Source organism: Ranitomeya variabilis, chromosome 6 (assembly GCF_051348905.1).
Source record: "Ranitomeya variabilis isolate aRanVar5 chromosome 6, aRanVar5.hap1, whole genome shotgun sequence".
Classification (NCBI taxonomy): domain Eukaryota; kingdom Metazoa; phylum Chordata; class Amphibia; order Anura; family Dendrobatidae; genus Ranitomeya; species Ranitomeya variabilis.
The window spans coordinates 426,329,117-426,351,215 of record NC_135237.1 but is presented as its reverse complement, the minus strand read 5'-3'; the positions used below and the strand labels follow the sequence as shown (position 1 = coordinate 426,351,215).

General features: G+C 48.8%; 1 protein-coding gene across 5 annotated transcripts in view; it reads right to left on the bottom strand.

Moving 5' to 3' along the window:
• The window catches only part of RBBP8 (RB binding protein 8, endonuclease), a 176,028-nt gene that overhangs the window by 86,405 nt on the left and 67,524 nt on the right, over positions 1 to 22,099 (bottom strand). For all 5 annotated transcript variants that reach the window (XM_077270349.1, XM_077270346.1, XM_077270345.1 and 2 more), the window contains one exon: positions 20,074 to 20,171. In XM_077270349.1, the coding sequence (XP_077126464.1) occupies positions 20,074 to 20,171 (98 nt within the window). The remainder of the gene's footprint in view (positions 1 to 20,073; positions 20,172 to 22,099) is intronic.

Genomic DNA, 22,099 nt, shown 5'->3' with positions numbered 1-22,099 from the left:
CACCACTCCTATATACAGATATCCCCCTATATACAGACACCACTCCTATATACAGACATCCCCCTATATACAGACACTACTCCTATATACAGACATCCCCCTATATACAGACACCACTCCTATATACAGACATCCCCCTATATACAGACACCACTCCTATATACAGACATCCCCCTATATACAGACACCACTCCTATATGCAGACATCCCTCTATATACAGACACCACTCCTATATACAGACATCCCTCTATATACAGACACCACTCCTATATACAGACATCCCCCTATATACAGACACCACTCTTATATACAGACATCCCTCTGTATACAGACACCACTCCTATATACAGACATCCCTCTGTATACAGACACCACTCCTATATACAGACATCCCTCTGTATACAGACACCACTCCTATATACAGACATCCCTCTATATACAGACACCACTCCTATATACAGACATCCCTCTATGTACAGACACCACTCCTATATAGACATCCCTCTATATACAGACATCTCTCCTTTATACAGATATCCCTCTATATACAGACACCACTCCTATATACAGACATCCCCCTATATACAGACACCACTCTTATATACAGACATCCCTCTATATACAGACACCACTCCTATATACAGACATCCCTCTATATACAGACACCACTCCTATATATAGACATCCCTCTATATACAGACACCACTCTTATATACAGACATCCCTCTATATACAGACACCACTCCTATATACAGACATCCCCCTATATACAGACATCACTCCTATATACAGACATCCCTCTATATACAGACACCACTCCTATATACAGACATCCCTCTATATACAGACACCACTCCTATATACAGACAATCCCCTATATACAGACACCACTCCTATATACAGACATCCCCCTATATACAGACACCACTCCTATATACAGACATCCCTCTAAATACAGACACCACTCCTATATACAGACATCCCCCTATATACAGACTCCTATATACAGGTCAGAGTTGTGGGTCACTTACTTTTCACACACAGGGCCGGGGGGGCACTTACTTTTCACACACGGGGCCGGGGGGCACTTACTTTTCACACACGGGGCCGGGGGGCACTTACTTTTCACACACGGGGCCAAGGGGGCACTTACTTTTCACACACGGGGCCGGGGGCGCACTTACTTTTGCACACGGGGCCGGGGGCGCACTTACTTTTGCACACGGGGCCGGGGGCGCACTTACTTTTGCACACGGGGCCGGGGGCGCACTTACTTTTGCACACGGGGCCGGGGGCGCACTTACTTTTGCACACGGGTCCGGGGGCGCCATTACTTTTGCACACGGGGCCGGGGGCGCCATTACTTTTGCACACGGGGACGGGGGCGCCATTACTTTTGCACACGGGGCCGGGGGCGCCATTACTTTTGCACACGGGGCCGGGGGCCCCATTACTTTTGCACACGGGGCCGGGGGCCCCATTACTTTTGCACACGGGGCCGGGGGCGCCATTACTTTTGCACACGGGGCCGGGGGCGCCATTACTTTTGCACACGGGGCCGGGGGCCCCATTACTTTTGCACACGGGGCCGGGGGCCCCATTACTTTTGCACACGGGGCCGGGGGCGCCATTACTTTTGCACACGGGGCCGGGGGCGCACTTACTTTTGCACACGGGGCCGGGGGCGCACTTACTTTTGCACACGGGTCCGGGGGCGCCATTACTTTTGCACACGGGGCCGGGGGCGCCATTACTTTTGCACACGGGGACGGGGGCGCCATTACTTTTGCACACGGGGCCGGGGGCGCCATTACTTTTGCACACGGGGCCGGGGGCCCCATTACTTTTGCACACGGGGCCGGGGGCCCCATTACTTTTGCACACGGGGCCGGGGGCGCCATTACTTTTGCACACGGGGCCGGGGGCGCCATTACTTTTGCACACGGGGCCGGGGGCGCCATTACTTTTGCACACGGGGCCGGGGGCGCCATTACTTTTGCACACGGTGCGCCATTACTTTTGCACACGGGGCCGGGGGCGCCATTACTTTTGCACACGGGGACGGGGGCGCCATTACTTTTGCACACGGGGCCGGGGGCGCCATTACTTTTGCACACGGGGCCGGGGGCCCCATTACTTTTGCACACGGGGCCGGGGGCCCCATTACTTTTGCACACGGGGCCGGGGGCCCCATTACTTTTGCACACGGGGCCGGGGGCCCCATTACTTTTGCACACGGGGCCGGGGGCCCCATTACTTTTGCACACGGGGCCGGGGGCGCCATTACTTTTGCACACGGGGCCGGGGGCGCCATTACTTTTGCACACGGGGCGCCATTACTTTTGCACACGGGGCGCCATTACTTTTGCACACGGGGCCGGGGGCGCCATTACTTTTGCACACGGGGACGCCATTACTTTTGCACACGGGGCCGGGGGCGCCATTACTTTTGCACACGGGGCCGGGGGCCCCATTACTTTTGCACACGGGGCCGGGGGCCCCATTACTTTTGCACACGGGGCCGGGGGCCCCATTACTTTTGCACACGGGGCCGGGGGCGCCATTACTTTTGCACACGGGGCCGGGGGCGCCATTACTTTTGCACACGGGGCCGGGGGCGCCATTACTTTTGCACACGGGGCCGGGGGCGCCATTACTTTTGCACACGGGGCCGGGGGCGCCATTACTTTTGCACACGGGGCCGGGGGCGCCATTACTTTTGCACACGGGGCCGGGGGCGCGCTTACTTTTGCACACGGGGCCGGGGGCGCGCTTACTTTTGCACACGGGGCCGGGGGCGCGCTTACTTTTGCACACGGGGCCGGGGGCGCGCTTACTTTTGCACACGGGGCCGGGGGCGCGCTTACTTTTGCACACGGGGCCGGGGGCGCGCTTACTTTTGCACACGGGGCCGGGGGCGCGCTTACTTTTGCACACGGGGCCGGGGGCGCGCTTACTTTTGCACACGGGGCCGGGGGCGCGCTTACTTTTGCACACGGGGCCGGGGGCGCGCTTACTTTTGCACACGGGGCCGGGGGCGCGCTTACTTTTGCACACGGGGCCGGGGGCGCGCTTACTTTTGCACACGGGGCCGGGGGCGCGCTTACTTTTGCACACGGGGCCAAGGGCGCGCTTACTTTTGCACACGGGGCCAAGGGCGCGCTTACTTTTGCACACGGGGCCGGGGGCGCGCTTACTTTTCCACACGGGGCCGGGGGCGCCATTACTTTTGCACACGGGGACGGGGGCGCCATTACTTTTGCACACGGGGACGGGGGCGCCATTACTTTTGCACACGGGGACGGGGGCGCCATTACTTTTGCACACGGGGACGGGGGCGCCATTACTTTTGCACACGGGGACGGGGGCGCGCTTACTTTTGCACACGGGGCCGGGGGCGCCATTACTTTTGCACACGGGGCCGGGGGCGCCATTACTTTTGCACACGGGGCCGGGGGCGCCATTACTTTTGCACACGGGGCCGGGGGCGCGCTTACTTTTGCACACGGGGCCGGGGGCGCGCTTACTTTTGCACACGGGGCCGGGGGCGCCATTACTTTTGCACACGGGGCCGGGGGCGCCATTACTTTTGCACACGGGGCCGGGGGCGCCATTACTTTTGCACACGGGGCCGGGGGCGCCATTACTTTTGCACACGGGGCCGGGGGCACCATTACTTTTGCACACGGGGCCGGGGGCGCCATTACTTTTGCACACGGGGCCGGGGGCGCCATTACTTTTGCACACGGGGCCGGGGGCGCCATTACTTTTGCACACGGGGCCGGGGGCGCCATTACTTTTGCACACGGGGCCGGGGGCGCCATTACTTTTGCACACGGGGACGGGGGCGCCATTACTTTTGCACACGGGGACGGGGGCGCCATTACTTTTGCACACGGGGACGGGGGCGCCATTACTTTTGCACACGGGGACGGGGGCGCCATTACTTTTGCACACGGGGACGGGGGCGCGCTTACTTTTGCACACGGGGACGGGGGCGCGCTTACTTTTGCACACGGGGACGGGGGCGCCATTACTTTTGCACACGGGGGCGCCATTACTTTTGCACACGGGACCGGGGGCGCCATTACTTTTGCACACGGGGCCGGGGGCGCCATTACTTTTGCACACGGGGCCGGGGGCGCCATTACTTTTGCACACGGGGCCGGGGGCACCATTACTTTTGCACACGGGGCCGGGGGCACCATTACTTTTGCACACGGGGCCGGGGGCGCCATTACTTTTGCACACGGGGCCGGGGGCGCGCTTACTTTTGCACACGGGGCCGGGGGCGCGCTTACTTTTGCACACGGGGCCGGGGGCGCGCTTACTTTTGCACACGGGGCCGGGGGCGCGCTTACTTTTGCACACGGGGTCGGGGGCGCCATTACTTTTGCACACGGGGACGGGGGCGCCATTACTTTTGCACACGGGGACGGGGGCGCGCTTACTTTTGCACACGGGGCCGGGGGCACCATTACTTTTGCACACGGGGCCGGGGGCGCGCTTACTTTTGCACACGGGGCCGGGGGCGCGCTTACTTTTGCACACGGGGCCGGGGGCGCCATTACTTTTGCACACGGGGCCGGGGGCGCCATTACTTTTGCACACGGGGCCGGGGGCGCCATTACTTTTGCACACGGGGCCGGGGGCGCCATTACTTTTGCACACGGGGCCGGGGGCGCCATTACTTTTGCACACGGGGCCGGGGGCGCCATTACTTTTGCACACGGGGCCGGGGGCGCCATTACTTTTGCACACGGGGCCGGGTGCACCATTACTTTTGCACACGGGGCCGGGGGCGCCATTACTTTTGCACACGGGGCCGGGGGCGCCATTACTTTTGCACACGGGGCCGCGCTTACTTTTGCACACGGGGCCGGGGGCGCGCTTACTTTTGCACACGGGGCCGGGGGCGCGCTTACTTTTGCACACGGGGCCAAGGGCGCGCTTACTTTTGCACACGGGGCCGGGGGCGCCATTACTTTTGCACACGGGGCCGGGGGCGCCATTACTTTTGCACACGGGGCCGGGGGCGCCATTACTTTTGCACACGGGGACGGGGGCACCATTACTTTTGCACACGGGGACGGGGGCGCCATTACTTTTGCACACGGGACGGGGGCGCCATTACTTTTGCACACGGGGACGGGGGCGCCATTACTTTTGCACACGGGGACGGGGGCGCCATTACTTTTGCACACGGGGACGGGGGCGCAATTACTTTTGCACACGGGGACGAGGGCGCGCTTACTTTTGCACACGGGGCCGGGGGCGCGCTTACTTTTGCACACGGGGCCGGGGGCGCGCTTACTTTTGCACACGGGGCCGGGGGCGCGCTTACTTTTGCACACGGGGCCGGGGGCGCCATTACTTTTGCACACGGGGCCGGGGGCGCCATTACTTTTGCACACGGGGCCGGGGGCGCCATTACTTTTGCACACGGGGCCGGGGGCACCATTACTTTTGCACACGGGGCCGGGGGCGCCATTACTTTTGCACACGGGACCGGGGGCGCCATTACTTTTGCACACGGGACCGGGGGCGCCATTACTTTTGCACACGGGGCCGGGGGCACCATTACTTTTGCACACGGGGACGGGGGCGCCATTACTTTTGCACACGGGGACGGGGGCGCCATTACTTTTGCACACGGGGCCGGGGGCGCCATTACTTTTGCACACGGGGCCGGGGGCGCCATTACTTTTGCACACGGGGCCGGGGGCGCCATTACTTTTGCACACGGGGCCGGGGGCACCATTACTTTTGCACACGGGACCGGGGGCGCCATTACTTTTGCACACGGGGCCGGGGGCGCCATTACTTTTGCACACGGGGCCGGGGGCGCCATTACTTTTGCACACGGGGCCGGGGGCGCGCTTACTTTTGCACACGGGGCCGGGGGCGTGCTTACTTTTGCACACGGGGTCGGGGGGGCACTTACTTTTCACACACGGGGCCGGGGGGGCACTTACTTTTCACACACGGGACGAGAGGGTGTCATAGTCACTTTATTCTGATGTTTGACTTTGATAAATGATCATGTCCTAAAATGGACACCGTACATTTTCATAGCTGCCATCTTTGGAAGGTCAAGTTGGGGGTAATGGAAAGTTCGCCATTATTTCCTATGGGAAATTTTTTTTTTTAAATGCGATTTAAATAAAATCTACATATCGGATCGACTATAAAAGTCATAGCACACCTGTCCCCACCGAGGCCTTCGAAACGCCGCCTGAACGGGGTCTCTGCGCCGAGCGGTTCGGGCCGCATTAATTGCGGAAAACGCGGAGAAGAAGAAGAATAATAATAATAAAATATAAGAAATCGGATTACAATATGTTGCTTGAACCTAGGAGGTTCAAGCACCATAATAATAATAATAAGAAAATATAAGAAATCGGATTACAATATGTTGCTTGAACCTAGGAGGTTCAAGCACCATAATAATAACTAGATGGGCATTTCCTGAAGGAAATACATGGTGCTTGAACAGCGCTGCCAGCTGCCAATGAACCTCAGGAGCAAGTCTGGCATGCAGGGCCCTGCCCCTGGGTATCCAATTTGGCCCCTTGGTAGCCACTTTGATGTGCGGGGCCCCTTGTTAGCAACTTTGGCCCCTTGGTAGCCATTTTGGCATGCAGGAATCCTTGGTAGCCACTTTGGAGCACACAGTCTCTCGGTAGCCACTTTGGCCACATCCTCTTAAATACAGACATCATTCCTATATACAGACACCACTCCTATATACAGACACAACTCCTACATACAGACATCCCTCTATATACAGACACCACTAACATATACAGAGATCCCTCTATATACAGATACCACTCCTATATACAGACATCCCTCTATATACAGACACCACTACAATATACAGACATCCTTCTATATACAGACACCACTCCTATATACAGACATCTCTCCTATATACAGACATCCCTCTATATACAGACATCTCTCCCTTATACAGACATCCCCCTATATACAGACACCACTTCTATATAAAGACATCCCTCTATATACAGACACCACTCCTATATACAGACACCACTCCTATATGCAGGCACCTTTCCTATATACAGACATCCCTCTATATACAGACACCACTCCTATATACAGACATCCCTCTATATACAGACATCTCTCCTATATACAGACATCCCTCTACATACAGACACCACTCCTATATACAGACATCCCCCTGTATACAGACACCACTACTATATACAGACATCCCTCTATATACAGACACCACTCCTATATACAGACATCCCTCTATATACAGACACCACTCCTATATACAGACATCCCTCTATATACAGACACCACTCCTATATACAAACATCCCTCTATATACAGACACCATTCTTATATACAGACATCCCTCTATATACAGACACCACTCCTATATACAGACATCCCTCTGTATACAGACACCACTCCTATATACAGACATCCCTCTATATACAGACATCTCTCCTATATACAGACATCCCTCTATATACAGACACCACTCCTATATACAGACATCCCTCTATATACAGACATCTCTCCTATATACAGACATCCCTCTATATACAGACACCACTCCTATATACAGACATCCCCCTATATACAGACACCACTCCTATATACAGACATCCCTCTATATACAGACACCACTCCTATATACAGACATCCCTCTATATACAGACACCACTCCTATATACAGACATCCCTCTATATACAGACACCACTCCTATATACAGACATCCCTCTATATACAGACACCACTCCTATATACAGACATCCCTCTATATACAGACACCACTCTTATACGCAGACATACCTCTATATACAGACACCACTCCTATATATAGACATCCCTCTATATACAGACACCACTCCTATATACAGACATCCCCCTATATACAGACACCACTCCTATATACAGACATCCCCCTATATACAGACCCCACTCCTATATACAGACATCCCCCTATATACAGACACCACTCCTATATACAGACATCCCTCTGTATACAGACACCACTCCTATATATAGACATCCCTCTATATACAGCCACCACTCCTATATACAGACATCCCTCTATATACAGACACCACTCCTATATACAGACATCCCTCTATATACAGACATCTCTCCTATATACAGACATCCCTCTATATACAGACACCACTCCTATATACAGACATCCCTCTATATACAGACATCTCTCCTATAAACAGACATCCCTCTATATACAGACACCACTCCTATATACAGACATCCCCCTATATACAGACACCACTCCTATATACAGACATCCCTCTATATACAGACATCCCTCTATATACAGACACCACTCCTATATACAAACATCCCTCTATATACAGACACCACTCCTATATACAGACATCCCTCTATATACAGACAACACTCCTATATACAGACATCCCTCTATATACAGACACCACTCCTATATACAGACATCCCTCTATATACAGACACCACTCCTATATACAGATATCCCCCTATATACAGACACCACTCCTATATACAGACATCCCCCTATATATATTGGTAGCCACTTTGGAGCACACAGTCTCTCGGTAGCCACTTTGGCCACATCCTCTTATATACAGACATCATTCCTATATACAGACACCACTCCTATATACAGACACAACTCCTACATACAGACATCCCTCTATATACAGACACCACTAACATATACAGAGATCCCTCTATATACAGATACCACTCCTATATACAGACATCCCTCTATATACAGACACCACTACAATATACAGACATCCTTCTATATACAGACACCACTCCTATATACAGACATCTCTCCTATATACAGACATCCCTCTATATACAGACATCTCTCCCTTATACAGACATCCCCCTATATACAGACACCACTTCTATATAAAGACATCCCTCTATATACAGACAACACTCCTATATACAGACACCACTCCTATATGCAGGCACCTTTCCTATATGCAGACATCCCTCTATATACAGACACCACTCCTATATACAGACATCCCTCTATATACAGACATCTCTCCTATATACAGACATCCCTCTACATACAGACACCACTCCTATATACAGACATCCCCCTGTATACAGACACCACTCCTATATACAGACATCCCCCTATATACAGACACCACTCCTATATACAGACATCCCCCTATATACAGACACCACTCCTATATACAGACACCACTCCTATATACAGACATCCCTCTGTATACAGACACCACTCCTATATATAGACATCCCTCTATATACAGCCACCACTCCTATATACAGACATCCCTCTATATACAGACACCACTCCTATATACAGACATCCCTCTATATACAGACACCACTCCTATATACAAACATCCCTCTATATACAGACACCATTCTTATATACAGACATCCCTCTATATACAGACACCACCCCTATATACAGACATCCCTCTATACAGACACCACTCCTATATACAGACATCCCTCTATATACAGACACCACTCCTATATACAGACATCCCTCTATATACAGACACCACTCCTATATACAGACATCCCCCTATATACAGACACCACTCCTATATACAGACATCCCTCTAAATACAGACACCACTCCTATATACAGACATCCCCCTATATACAGACACCACTCCTATATACAGACATCCCCCTATATACAGACACCACTCCTATATACAGACATCCCTCTATATACAGACATCTCTCCTATATACAGACATCCCTCTATATACAGACACCACTCCTATATACAGACATCCCTCTATATACAGACATCTCTCCTATAAACAGACATCCCTCTATATACAGACACCACTCCTATATACAGACATCCCCCTATATACAGACACCATTCCTATATACAGACATCCCTCTATATACAGACATCCCTCTATATACAGACACCACTCCCATATACAAACATCCCTCTATATACAGACACCACTCCTATATACAGACATCCCTCTATATACAGACAACACTCCTATATACAGACATCCCTCTATATACAGACACCACTCCTATATACAGACATCCCTCTGTATACAGACACCACTCCTATATACAGACATCCCTCTATATACAGACACCACTTCTATATAAAGACATCCCTCTATATACAGACACCACTCCTATATGCAGGCACCTTTCCTATATACAGACATCCCTCTATATACAGACACCACTCCTATATACAGACATCCCTCTATATACAGACATCTCTCCTATATACAGACATCCCTCTACATACAGACACCACTCCTATATACAGACATCCCCCTTTATACAGACACCACTCCTATATACATACATCCCCCTGTATACAGACACCACTCCTATATACAGACATCCCTCTATATACAGACACCACTCCTATATACAGACATCCCTCTATATACAGACACCACTCCTATATACAAACATCCCTCTATATACAGACACCATTCTTATATACAGACATCCCTCTATATACAGACACCACTCCTATATACAGACATCCCTCTGTATACAGACACCACTCCTATATACAGACATCCCTCTATATACAGACACCACTCCTATATACAGACATCCCCCTATATACAGACACCACTCCTATATACAGACATCCCCCTATATACAGACACCACTCCTATATACAGACATCCCTCTATATACAGACACCACTCCTACATACAGACATCCCTCTATATACAGACACCACTCCTATATACAGACATCCCTCTATATACAGACACCACTCCTATATACTGACATCCCTCTATATACAGACATATCTCCTATATTCAGACATCCCCCTATATAGAGACACCACTCCTATATACAGACATCCCCCTATATACAGACACCACTCCTATATAGAGACATCCCCCTATATACAGACACCACTCCTATATACAGACATCACTCTATATACAGACACCACTCCTATATACAGACACCACTCTTATATACAGACACCACTCCTATATACAGACACCACTCTTATATACAGACATCCCTCTATAAACAGACACCACTCCTATATACAGACATCCCTCTATATACAGACACCACTCCTATATACAGACATCCCTCTATATACAGACACCACTCTTATATACAGACATCCCTCTATATACAGACACCACTCCTATATACAGACATCCCCCTATATACAGACATCACTCCTATATACAGACATCCCTCTATATACAGACACCACTCCTACATACAGACATCCCTCTATATACAGACACCACTCCTATATACAGACAATCCCCTATATACAGACACCACTCCTATATACAGACATTCCCCTATATACAGACACCACTCCTATATACAGACATCCCTCTAAATACAGACACCACTCCTATATACAGACATCCCCCTATATACAGACTCCTATATACAGGTCAGAGTTGTGGGTCACTTACTTTTCACACACGGGGCCGGGGGGGCACTTACTTTTCACACACGGGGCCGGGGGGCACTTACTTTTCACACACGGGGCCGGGGGGCACTTACTTTTCACACACGGGGCGGAACTTACTTTTCACACACGGGGCCGGGGGGCACTTACTTTTCACACACGGGGCCGGGGGCGCACTTACTTTTGCACACGGGGCCGGGGGCGCACTTACTTTTCACACACGGGGCCGGGGGCGCACTTACTTTTGCACACGGGGCCGGGGGCGCACTTACTTTTGCACACGGGGCCGGGGGCGCACTTACTTTTGCACACGGGGCCGGGGGCGCACTTACTTTTGCACACGGGGCCGGGGGCGCACTTACTTTTGCACACGGGGCCGGGGGCGCACTTACTTTTGCACACGGGGCCGGGGGCGCACTTACTTTTGCACACGGGGCCGGGGGCGCACTTACTTTTGCACACGGGGCCGGGGGCGCACTTACTTTTGCACACGAGGCCGGGGGCGCACTTACTTTTGCACACGGGGCCGGGGGCGCACTTACTTTTGCACACGAGGCCGGGGGCGCACTTACTTTTGCACACGGGGCCGGGGGCGCACTTACTTTTGCACACGGGGCCGGGGGCGTTCTTACTTTTGCACACGGGGCCGGGGGCGCACTTACTTTTGCACACGGGGCTGGGGGCGCACTTACTTTTGCACACGGGGCCGGGGGCGCACTTACTTTTGCACATGGGGCCGGGGGCGCACTTACTTTTGCACACGGGGCCGGGGGCGCACTTACTTTTGCACACGGGGCCGGGGGCGCACTTACTTTTGCACACGGGGCCGGGGGCGCACTTACTTTTGCACACGGGGCCGGGGGCGCACTTACTTTTGCACACGGGGCCGGGGGCGTTCTTACTTTTGCACACGGGGCCGGGGGCGCACTTACTTTTGCACACGGGGCTGGGGGCGCACTTACTTTTACACACGGGGCCGGGGGCGCACTTACTTTTGCACATGGGGCCGGGGGCGCACTTACTTTTGCACACGGGGCCGGGGGCGCACTTACTTTTGCACACGGGGCCGGGGGCGCACTTACTTTTGCACACGGGGCCGGGAGGGCACTTGCTTTTCACACACGGGGCCGGGGGGGGCACTTACTTTTGACACACGGGGCCGGGGGGGCACTTACTTTTCACACACGGGGCCGGGGGGCACTTACTTTTCACACACGGGGCCGGGGGGGCACTTACTTTTCACACACGGGACGAGAGGGTGTCATAGTCACTTTATTCTGATGTTTGACTTTGATAAATGATCATGTCCTAAAATGGACACCGTACATTTGCATAGCTGCCATCTTTGGAAGGTCAAGTTCGGGGTAATGGAAAGTTCGCCATTATTTCCTATGGGAAATTTTTTTTTTTAAATGCGATTTAAATAAAATCTACATATCGGATCGACTATAAAAGTCATAGCACACCTGTCCCCACCAAGGCCTTCGAAACGCCGCATGAACGGGGTCTCTGCGCCGAGCGGTTCGGGCCGCATTAATTGCGGAAAACGCGGAGAAGAAGAAGAATAAAATATAAGAAATCGGATTACAATATGTTGCTTGAACCTAGGAGGGTTCAAGCACCATAACTAGATGGGCATTTCCTGAAGGAAATACATGGTGCTTGAACAGCGCTGCCAGCTGCCAATGAACCTCAGGAGCAAGTCTGGCATGCAGGGCCCTGCCCCTGGGAATCCAATTTGGCCCCTTGGTAGCCACTTTGATGTGTGGGGCCCCTTGTTAGCAACTTTGGCCCCTTGGTAGCCATTTTGGCATGCAGGAATCCTTGGTAGCCACTTTGGAGCACACAGTCTCTCGGTAGCCACTTTGGCCACATCCTCTTATATACAGACATCACTCCTCTATACAGACACCACTCCTATATACAGACACAACTCCTACATACAGACATCCCTCTATATACAGACACCACTACCATATACAGAGATCCCTCTATATTCAGATACCACTCCTATATACAGACATCCCTCTATATACAGACACCACTACAATATAGAAGACATCCTTCTATATACAGACACCACTCCTATATACAGACATCCCACTATATACAGACATCCCCCTATATACAGACACCACTCCTATATACAGACATCTCTCCTATATACAGACATCCCTCTATATACAGACATCTCTCCCTTATACAGACATCCCCCTATATACAGACACCACTTCTATATAAAGACATCCCTCTATATACAGACACCACTCCTATATACAGACACCACTCTTATATGCAGGCACCTCTCCTATATACAGATATCCCTCTATATACAGACACCTCTCCTATATACAGACATCCCTCTATATACAGACACCACTCCTATATACAGACATCCCTTTTTATACAGACAGCACTCCTATATACAGACATCCCTCTTTATACAGACACCACTCCTATATACAGACATCCCTCTATATACAGACACCACTCCTATATACAGACATCCCCTATATACAGACACCACTCCTATATACAGACATCCCTCTATATATAGACACCACTCCTATACACAGACATCCCTCTATATACAGACACCACTCCTATGTACAGACATCCCTCTATATACAGACACCACTCCTATATACAGACATCCCTCTATATACAGACACCACTCCTATATACAGACACCACTCTTATATGCAGGCACCTCTCCTATATACAGATATCCCTCTATATACAGACACCTCTCCTATATACAGACATCCCTCTATATACAGACACCACTCCTATATACAGACATCCCTTTTTATACAGACAGCACTCCTATATACAGACATCCCTCTTTATACAGACACCACTCCTATATACAGACATCCCTCTATATACAGACACCACTCCTATATACAGACATCCCCTATATACAGACACCACTCCTATATACAGACATCCCTCTATATACAGACACCACTCCTATACACAGACATCCCTCTATATACAGACACCACTCCTATGTACAGACATCCCTCTATATACAGACACCACTCCTATATACAGACATCCCTCTATATACAGACACCACTCCTATATACAGACATCCCCTATATAAAGACACCACTCTTATATACAGACATCCCTCTGTATACAGACACCACTCCTATATACAGACATCCCTCTATATACAGACACCACTCCTATATACAGACATCCCTCTATATACAGACATATCTCCTATATTCAGACATCCCCCTATATAGAGACACCACTCCTATAAACAGACATCCCTCTATATACAGACAACACTCCTATATACAGACATCCCTCTATATACAGACACCACTCCTATATACAGACATCCCTCTATATACAGACACCACTCCTATATACAGACATCCCTCTATATACAGACACCACTCCTATATACAGAAATCCCCCTATATACAGACACCACTCCTATATACAGATATCCCCCTATATAAAGACACCACTCCTATACACAGACATCCCTATATATACAGACATCTCTCCTATATTCAGACATCCCCCTATATACAGACACCACTCCTATATACAAACATCCCTCTATATACAGACACCACTCCTATATACAGACATCCCTCTATATACAGACATCTCTCCTATATACAGACATCCCTCTATATACAGACACCACTCCTATATACAAACATCCCCCTATATACAGACACCACTCCTATATACAGACATCCCCCTATATACACACACCACTCCAATATACAGACATCCCTCTGTATACAGGCACCACTCCTATATACAGACATCCCTCTATATACAGACACCGCTCCTATGTACAGACATCCCTCTATATACAGACACCACTCCTATATACAGAAATCCCCCTATATACAGACACCACTCCTATATACAGATATCCCCCTATATACAGACACCACTCCTATACACAGATATCCCTATATATACAGACATCTCTCCTATATTAAGACATCCCCCTATATACAGACACCACTCCTATATACAGACATCCCTCTATATACAGACATCTCTCCTATATACAGACATCCCTCTATATACAGACATCTCTCCTATATACAGACATCCCTCTATATACAGACACCACTCCTATATACAGACATCCCTCTATATACAGACATCTCTCCTATATACAGACATCCCTCTATATACAGACACCACTCCTATAAACAGACATCCCCCTATATACAGACACCACTCCTATATACAGACATCCCCCTATATACAGACACCACTCCTATATACAGACATCCCTCTGTATACAGACACCACTCCTATATACAGACATCCCTCTATATACAGACACCACTCCTATATACAGACTTCCCTCTATATACAGACACCACTCATATATACAGACATCCCCCTATATACAGACACCACTCCTATAAACAGACATCCCTCTATATACAGACACCACTCCTATATACAGACATCCCTCTGTATACAGACACCACTCCTTTATGCAGACATCCCTCTATATACAGACACCACTGCTATATACAGACATCCCTCTATATACAGACACCACTCCTATATATAGACATCCCTCTATATACAGACATCTCTCCTATATAGAGACATCCCCCTATATACAGACACCACTCCTATATACAGACATCCCTCTGTATACAGACACCACTCCTATATACAGACATCCCCCTATATACAGACACCATTCCTATATACAGACATCCCTCTGTATACAGACACCACTCCTATATACAGACATCCCTCTATATACAGACACCACTCCTATATACAGACTTCCCTCTATATACAGACACCACTCCTATATACAGACATCCCCCTATATAGACACCACTCCTATATACAGACATCCCTCTATATACAGACACCATTCCTATATACAGACATCCCTCTGTATACAGACACCTCTCCTTTATACAGACATCCCTCTATATACAGACACCACTCCTATATACAGACATCCCTCTATATACAGACATGTCTCCTATATACAGACATCTCTCTATATACAGACACCACTCTTATATACAGACATCCCTCTATATACAGACATCTCTCCTAAATACAGACATCCCTCTATATACAGACACCACTGCTATATACAGAAATCCTCCTATATACAGAAACCACTCCTATATACAGACATCCCCTTATATACAGACACCACTCCTATATACAGACATCCCTATATATACAGACATATCTCCTATATTCAGACATCCCCCTATATACAGACACCACTCCTATATACAGACATCCCTCTGTATACAGACACCACTCCTTTATACAGACATCCCTCTATATACAGACACCACTCCTATATACAGACATCCCTCTATATACAGACATCTCTCCTATATACAGACATCCCTCTATTTACAGACACCACTCCTATATACAGACATCCCTCTATATACAGACATCTCTCCTTTATACAGATATCCCTCTATATACAGACACCACTCCTATATACAGACATCCCCCTATATACAGACACCACTCTTATATACAGACATCCCTCTATATACAGACACCACTCCTATATACAGACATCCCTCTATATACAGACACCACTCCTATATACAGACATCCCTCTATATACAGACACCACTCTTATATACAGACATCCCTCTATATACAGACACCACTCCTATATACAGACATCCCCCTATATACAGACATCACTCCTATATACAGACATCCCTCTATATACAGACACCACTCCTATATACAGACATCCCTCTATATACAGACACCACTCCTATATACAGACAATCCCCTATATACAGACACCACTCCTATATACAGACATCCCTCTATATACAGACACCACTCTTATATACAGACATCCCTCTATATACAGACACCACTCCTATATACAGACATCACTCCTATATACAGACATCCCTCTATATACAGACACCACTCCTATATACAGACATCCCTCTATATACAGACACCACTCCTATATACAGACAATCCCCTATATACAGACACCACTCCTATATACAGACATTCCCCTATATACAGACACCACTCCTATATACAGACATCCCTCTAAATACAGACACCACTCCTATATACAGACATCCCCCTATATACAGACTCCTATATACAGGTCAGAGTTGTGGGTCACTTACTTTTCACACACGGGGCCGGGGGGCACTTACTTTTCACACACGGGGCGGAACTTACTTTTCACACACGGGGCCGGGGGGCACTTACTTTTCACACACGGGTCCGGGGCGCACTTACTTTTGCACACGGGGCCGGAGGCGCACTTACTTTTGCACACGGGGCCGGGGGCGCACTTACTTTTGCACACGGGGCCGGGGGCGCACTTACTTTTGCACACGGGGCCGGGGGCGCACTTATTTTTGCACACGGGGCCGGGGGCGCACTTACTTTTGCACACGGGGCGTGAGCGCACTTACTTTTGCACACGGGGCCGGGGGCGCACTTACTTTTGCACACGGGGGCGCACTTACTTTTGCACACGGGGCCGGGGGCGCACTTACTTTTCACACACGGGGCCGGGGGCGCACTTACTTTTCACACACGGGGCCGGGGGGGCACTTACTTTTCACACACGGGGCCGGGGGGGCACTTACTTTTGCACACGGGGCCGGGGGCGCACTTACTTTTGCACACGGGGGCGCACTTACTTTTCACACACGGGGCCGGGGGGCACTTACTTTTCACACACGGGGCCGGGGGCGCACTTACTTTTCACACACGGGGCTGGGGGGGCACTTACTTTTCACACACGGTGTCGGGGGGGCACTTACTTTTCACACACGGGGCCGGGGGGGCACTTACTTTTCACACACGGGACGAGAGAGTGTCATAGTCACTTTATTCTGATGTTTGACTTTGATAAATGATCATGTCCTAAAATGGACACCGTACATTTGCATAGCTGCCATCTTTGGAAGGTCAAGTTGGGGGTTATGGAAAGTTCGCCATTATTTCCTATGGGAAATTTTTTTTTTTAAATGCGATTTAAATAAAATCTACATATCGGATCGACTATAAAAGTCATAGCACACCTGTCCCCACCGAGGCCTTCGAAACGCCGCCTGAACGGGGTCTCTGCGCCGAGCGGTTCGGGCCGCATTAATTGCGGAAAACGCGGAGAAGAAGAAGAATAAAATATAAGAAATCGGATTACAATATGTTGCTTGAACCTAGGAGGTTCAAGCACCATAATAATAATAATAAGAAAATATAAGAAATCGGATTACAATATGTTGCTTGAACCTAGGAGGTTCAAGCACCATAATAAAATATAAGAAATCGGATTACAATATGTTGCTTGAACCTAGGAGGGTTCAAGCACCATAATAATAAGAAGAAGTTTACCACGATGGAATAACAGTATAGTGCTTTGTTCCAAAGCACTATAATAAGAAGTTTACCACGGTGGAGTAACAGTATAGTGCTTTGTTCCAAAGCACTATAATTAGTGATGAGCGAGTATACTCGTTGCTCGGGTGACCTCCGAGTATTTGTAACTGCTCGGAGATTGTTTTCATCGCGGCAGCTGAATGATTTACATCTGTTAGCCAGCCTGAGTACATGTGGGGGCTGCCTGGTTGCTAGGGAATCCCCACATGTAATCAAGCTGGCTAGTAGCTGTAAATCATTCAGCTGCCGCGATGAAAACAATCTCTGAGCAGTTACAAATACTCGGAGACCACCCGAGCAACGAGTACACTCGCTCATCACTAATTAGAATGTCTGCTCTGATTATTTTCCTTAGCGGTCCGATTGTCTCTGCAGATTACACAGGTTGTGCTAACTGCATAACCACAGTCCATACCATCTATTAGGATACATGGAAGCCATACAGGCTGTCTCCCACATGCACATGTCCCCTTACCTCCCAAATAGCCAGAGGCACAGCTCAATGTTTAGCCAACTTGGTGTTAGTAAGTATTGCATGGCTGCCATTAATTTAATACTACATTTATTCTCTGCCGAGCTGCTAGCTGAAACTTCACACAAAATTACACTCAGTACCTCTGGGACCCGCACTTATATCCAGCACTGCTTGGCTGTTTCCGTAACTCCCACAGAAGGAAAGCGAGAGAGCAACACAACACATAGTATCACACAGGATGCACATCAAAGCAGTGCATGACCTGCAAAACTAGCACAACCATACATCACTTTTCCAAACACAGCAGAAAATAAAGCGGCCATACACATTAGATGGCTACCAGCAGAATGAAGCAATAGGCAGAGAGCCATCTCAGCTGACACTCCCATAGATAGGAGCGCTCGTTCGCTTGAGCACCTCTGTGTGGCTCTAGGTGACATGTTGGCCGGTGGATTCTTTCTGAGTGAACAATGTGATTGGTAGTTCAAAATCGAACATGCACAAACCAAACCTTCACCTACCATCAGTGGTTTGGCACCCCTTGCAATATCGGTGGGTTCAGCCAACGTTAATATAATGTGTATGGAAGCCTTAAGAAATTGCGCTAGCTTCCAATAATGGCAAAGAAGAAATTATGGCCATAGAAGGGAAGAGAAAACAAATTAGTAGCAGATTACTGGGTCAGTAAAATATCAACACACAGGACTTACTCCAATTCACTGTGTCTTGGAGACAGCTCCTCCTGCTTGTTCAGTGCCTGCACAGCGCCTGCATGGGTTCGTGGACTGCTTAGTACTCTCTGTGATTGCTTCAATAAAAGCACAAGCAAAACAGGAAATCGTGATTATTTTATTTCTGCATCAAACGGGGTAAATTGCACTTTGTAGCGGCATGTTCTCTGCCACAGCTTGGCTTTATCAAATATATCCCTGTTTTTTTTGTAATAAAAAAATAACAAAAAGCAAATTAAATTAATGCACAGTAGCAGTCCATAGGTATCCATACACCTTAGAAAAACACTGGATGAGTATTTGGGGGTTAATGTTTCTCAAAAGCAAAATGGGCGTGCGCTAGCGATATGACGTCATTGAGTGGCGGACCCTGGGACGCGGGCTGCAGCGTTTCCGGGTCCGTCACTGCTAGCGCAGATAGAGCATCTGCTAGCTCTATCTGCGCTAGCGCGATCACATTTCGGCACTGTGTTGTGTTGTACGGGCTGCTTTAACGCAATGTGAGCTTAGCCTTATCCTTTTACTTCCTGGCCGCTTATTTAGTGTACTCCCATTGGTGGATAGATATTGATATGAGCAACGCCACCACTGCACTAGCATTGATGGGTTCTTATGAAGGGTTAACAAACCCACATATCTATAGATATAATGCAGACTCATCAGCTCTAATCCTTAATAAAACAGTGGCTAACGTGTGGGAAATCGCACAGAATAAATTGAGGGGCTTGGATACGCCATTAGTGTCGCCTAGGGTGCCACTCTGGTTTAATCCTCATCTTATTCTCTGCCTGATGTGGTTCTCTGGGTAAGCTTCGATGTCACTTTCTCAGATACATCTGGATTGCTTACCTTTGAGGATTTCCGAACCAGATAAGGGTTCCTGATATTGCTAAGTTCCTATACATACAAATCCGTCAGGCAGTTTGGAACAGCGCCAGCGTCTTAGGCTTTTCAAAATTGGAGGAACTCTTAGGGATCTCTGATTTACCTATACCCCTCTGACAAGCATATTTTCTCTTCTCCAGCCATCTGTGGTCAAGCTTTATGAGAAGGCTTTTGTGAAATGGGTGGCAGATACACTGGACTTAGAATTAGAGGAATGGGGAGAGGTGGAAGGTTCATTTTTTTCCTTAGTCATGGGTGCTAGGGACTGTTTGATCCAGACAAAATTTCTAAGTAGAATTTATTATACTTCAGAAAGGTTGAAGATGTTTGTGATGGTTCTGATTTGTGTTTTCATTGCCAAGAGGCGATGGGCTCCCTCCTGTACTCAATTTACTCCAGTATGATTCTGAGCAACTTCTGCTTCTTCACAAACACTTTGAATTCCCTAAAGTGCTGTCCCTAAAGTGTGCCTGCTGGGTATTATGGATGAGCTTATTGATGGGTCCTACGACAGACTCTTTTTTCAATTCTAATTTTTCAGTGCTAAGAAAATAATTATAATGGTATGGAAATCCACAGAAGTCCCCTGTATGTTCCACTGGCTTCAAAAAGTAAATAATTAAATTCCACAATATAAATACCGTATATGACTCGGAGGTGTGGTTACAAAGTTTATAAGGTATGAGGACGGTGGTTGGTAATAGAAACATATGTCTGCATAGGGTGTTGCTTAATGACATATCGGGGGCGAGGGTGATGGGCATGGTGACCTGTATGATTGGGTGTTGGGAATGAGGCAGTATATTAAGTATTTAGTGTATGGATATGATTCTATAGTTGTTGTTCATTCTTTTTTATGCAACTGCATGATATTGATATGGAGTCAGAAGCATGCTACTTCAGTAGACATTAATGATAATTATTACGGTACATTTAAAAAATGGAAACAAAAAACTAATTTAAAAAAACCCAGGTGGCTGTATCCACTATTTTCGTGGAGTCCTGACTGTCATCCAACAGGAGTGGCGAGCAGAAAGAAATATTGGGCATGTTGCATTACAAGTGGCTTATTTTCCTCAAATTACATTACTCCTAAAAAGCCCAAACACACGCAAGCTCC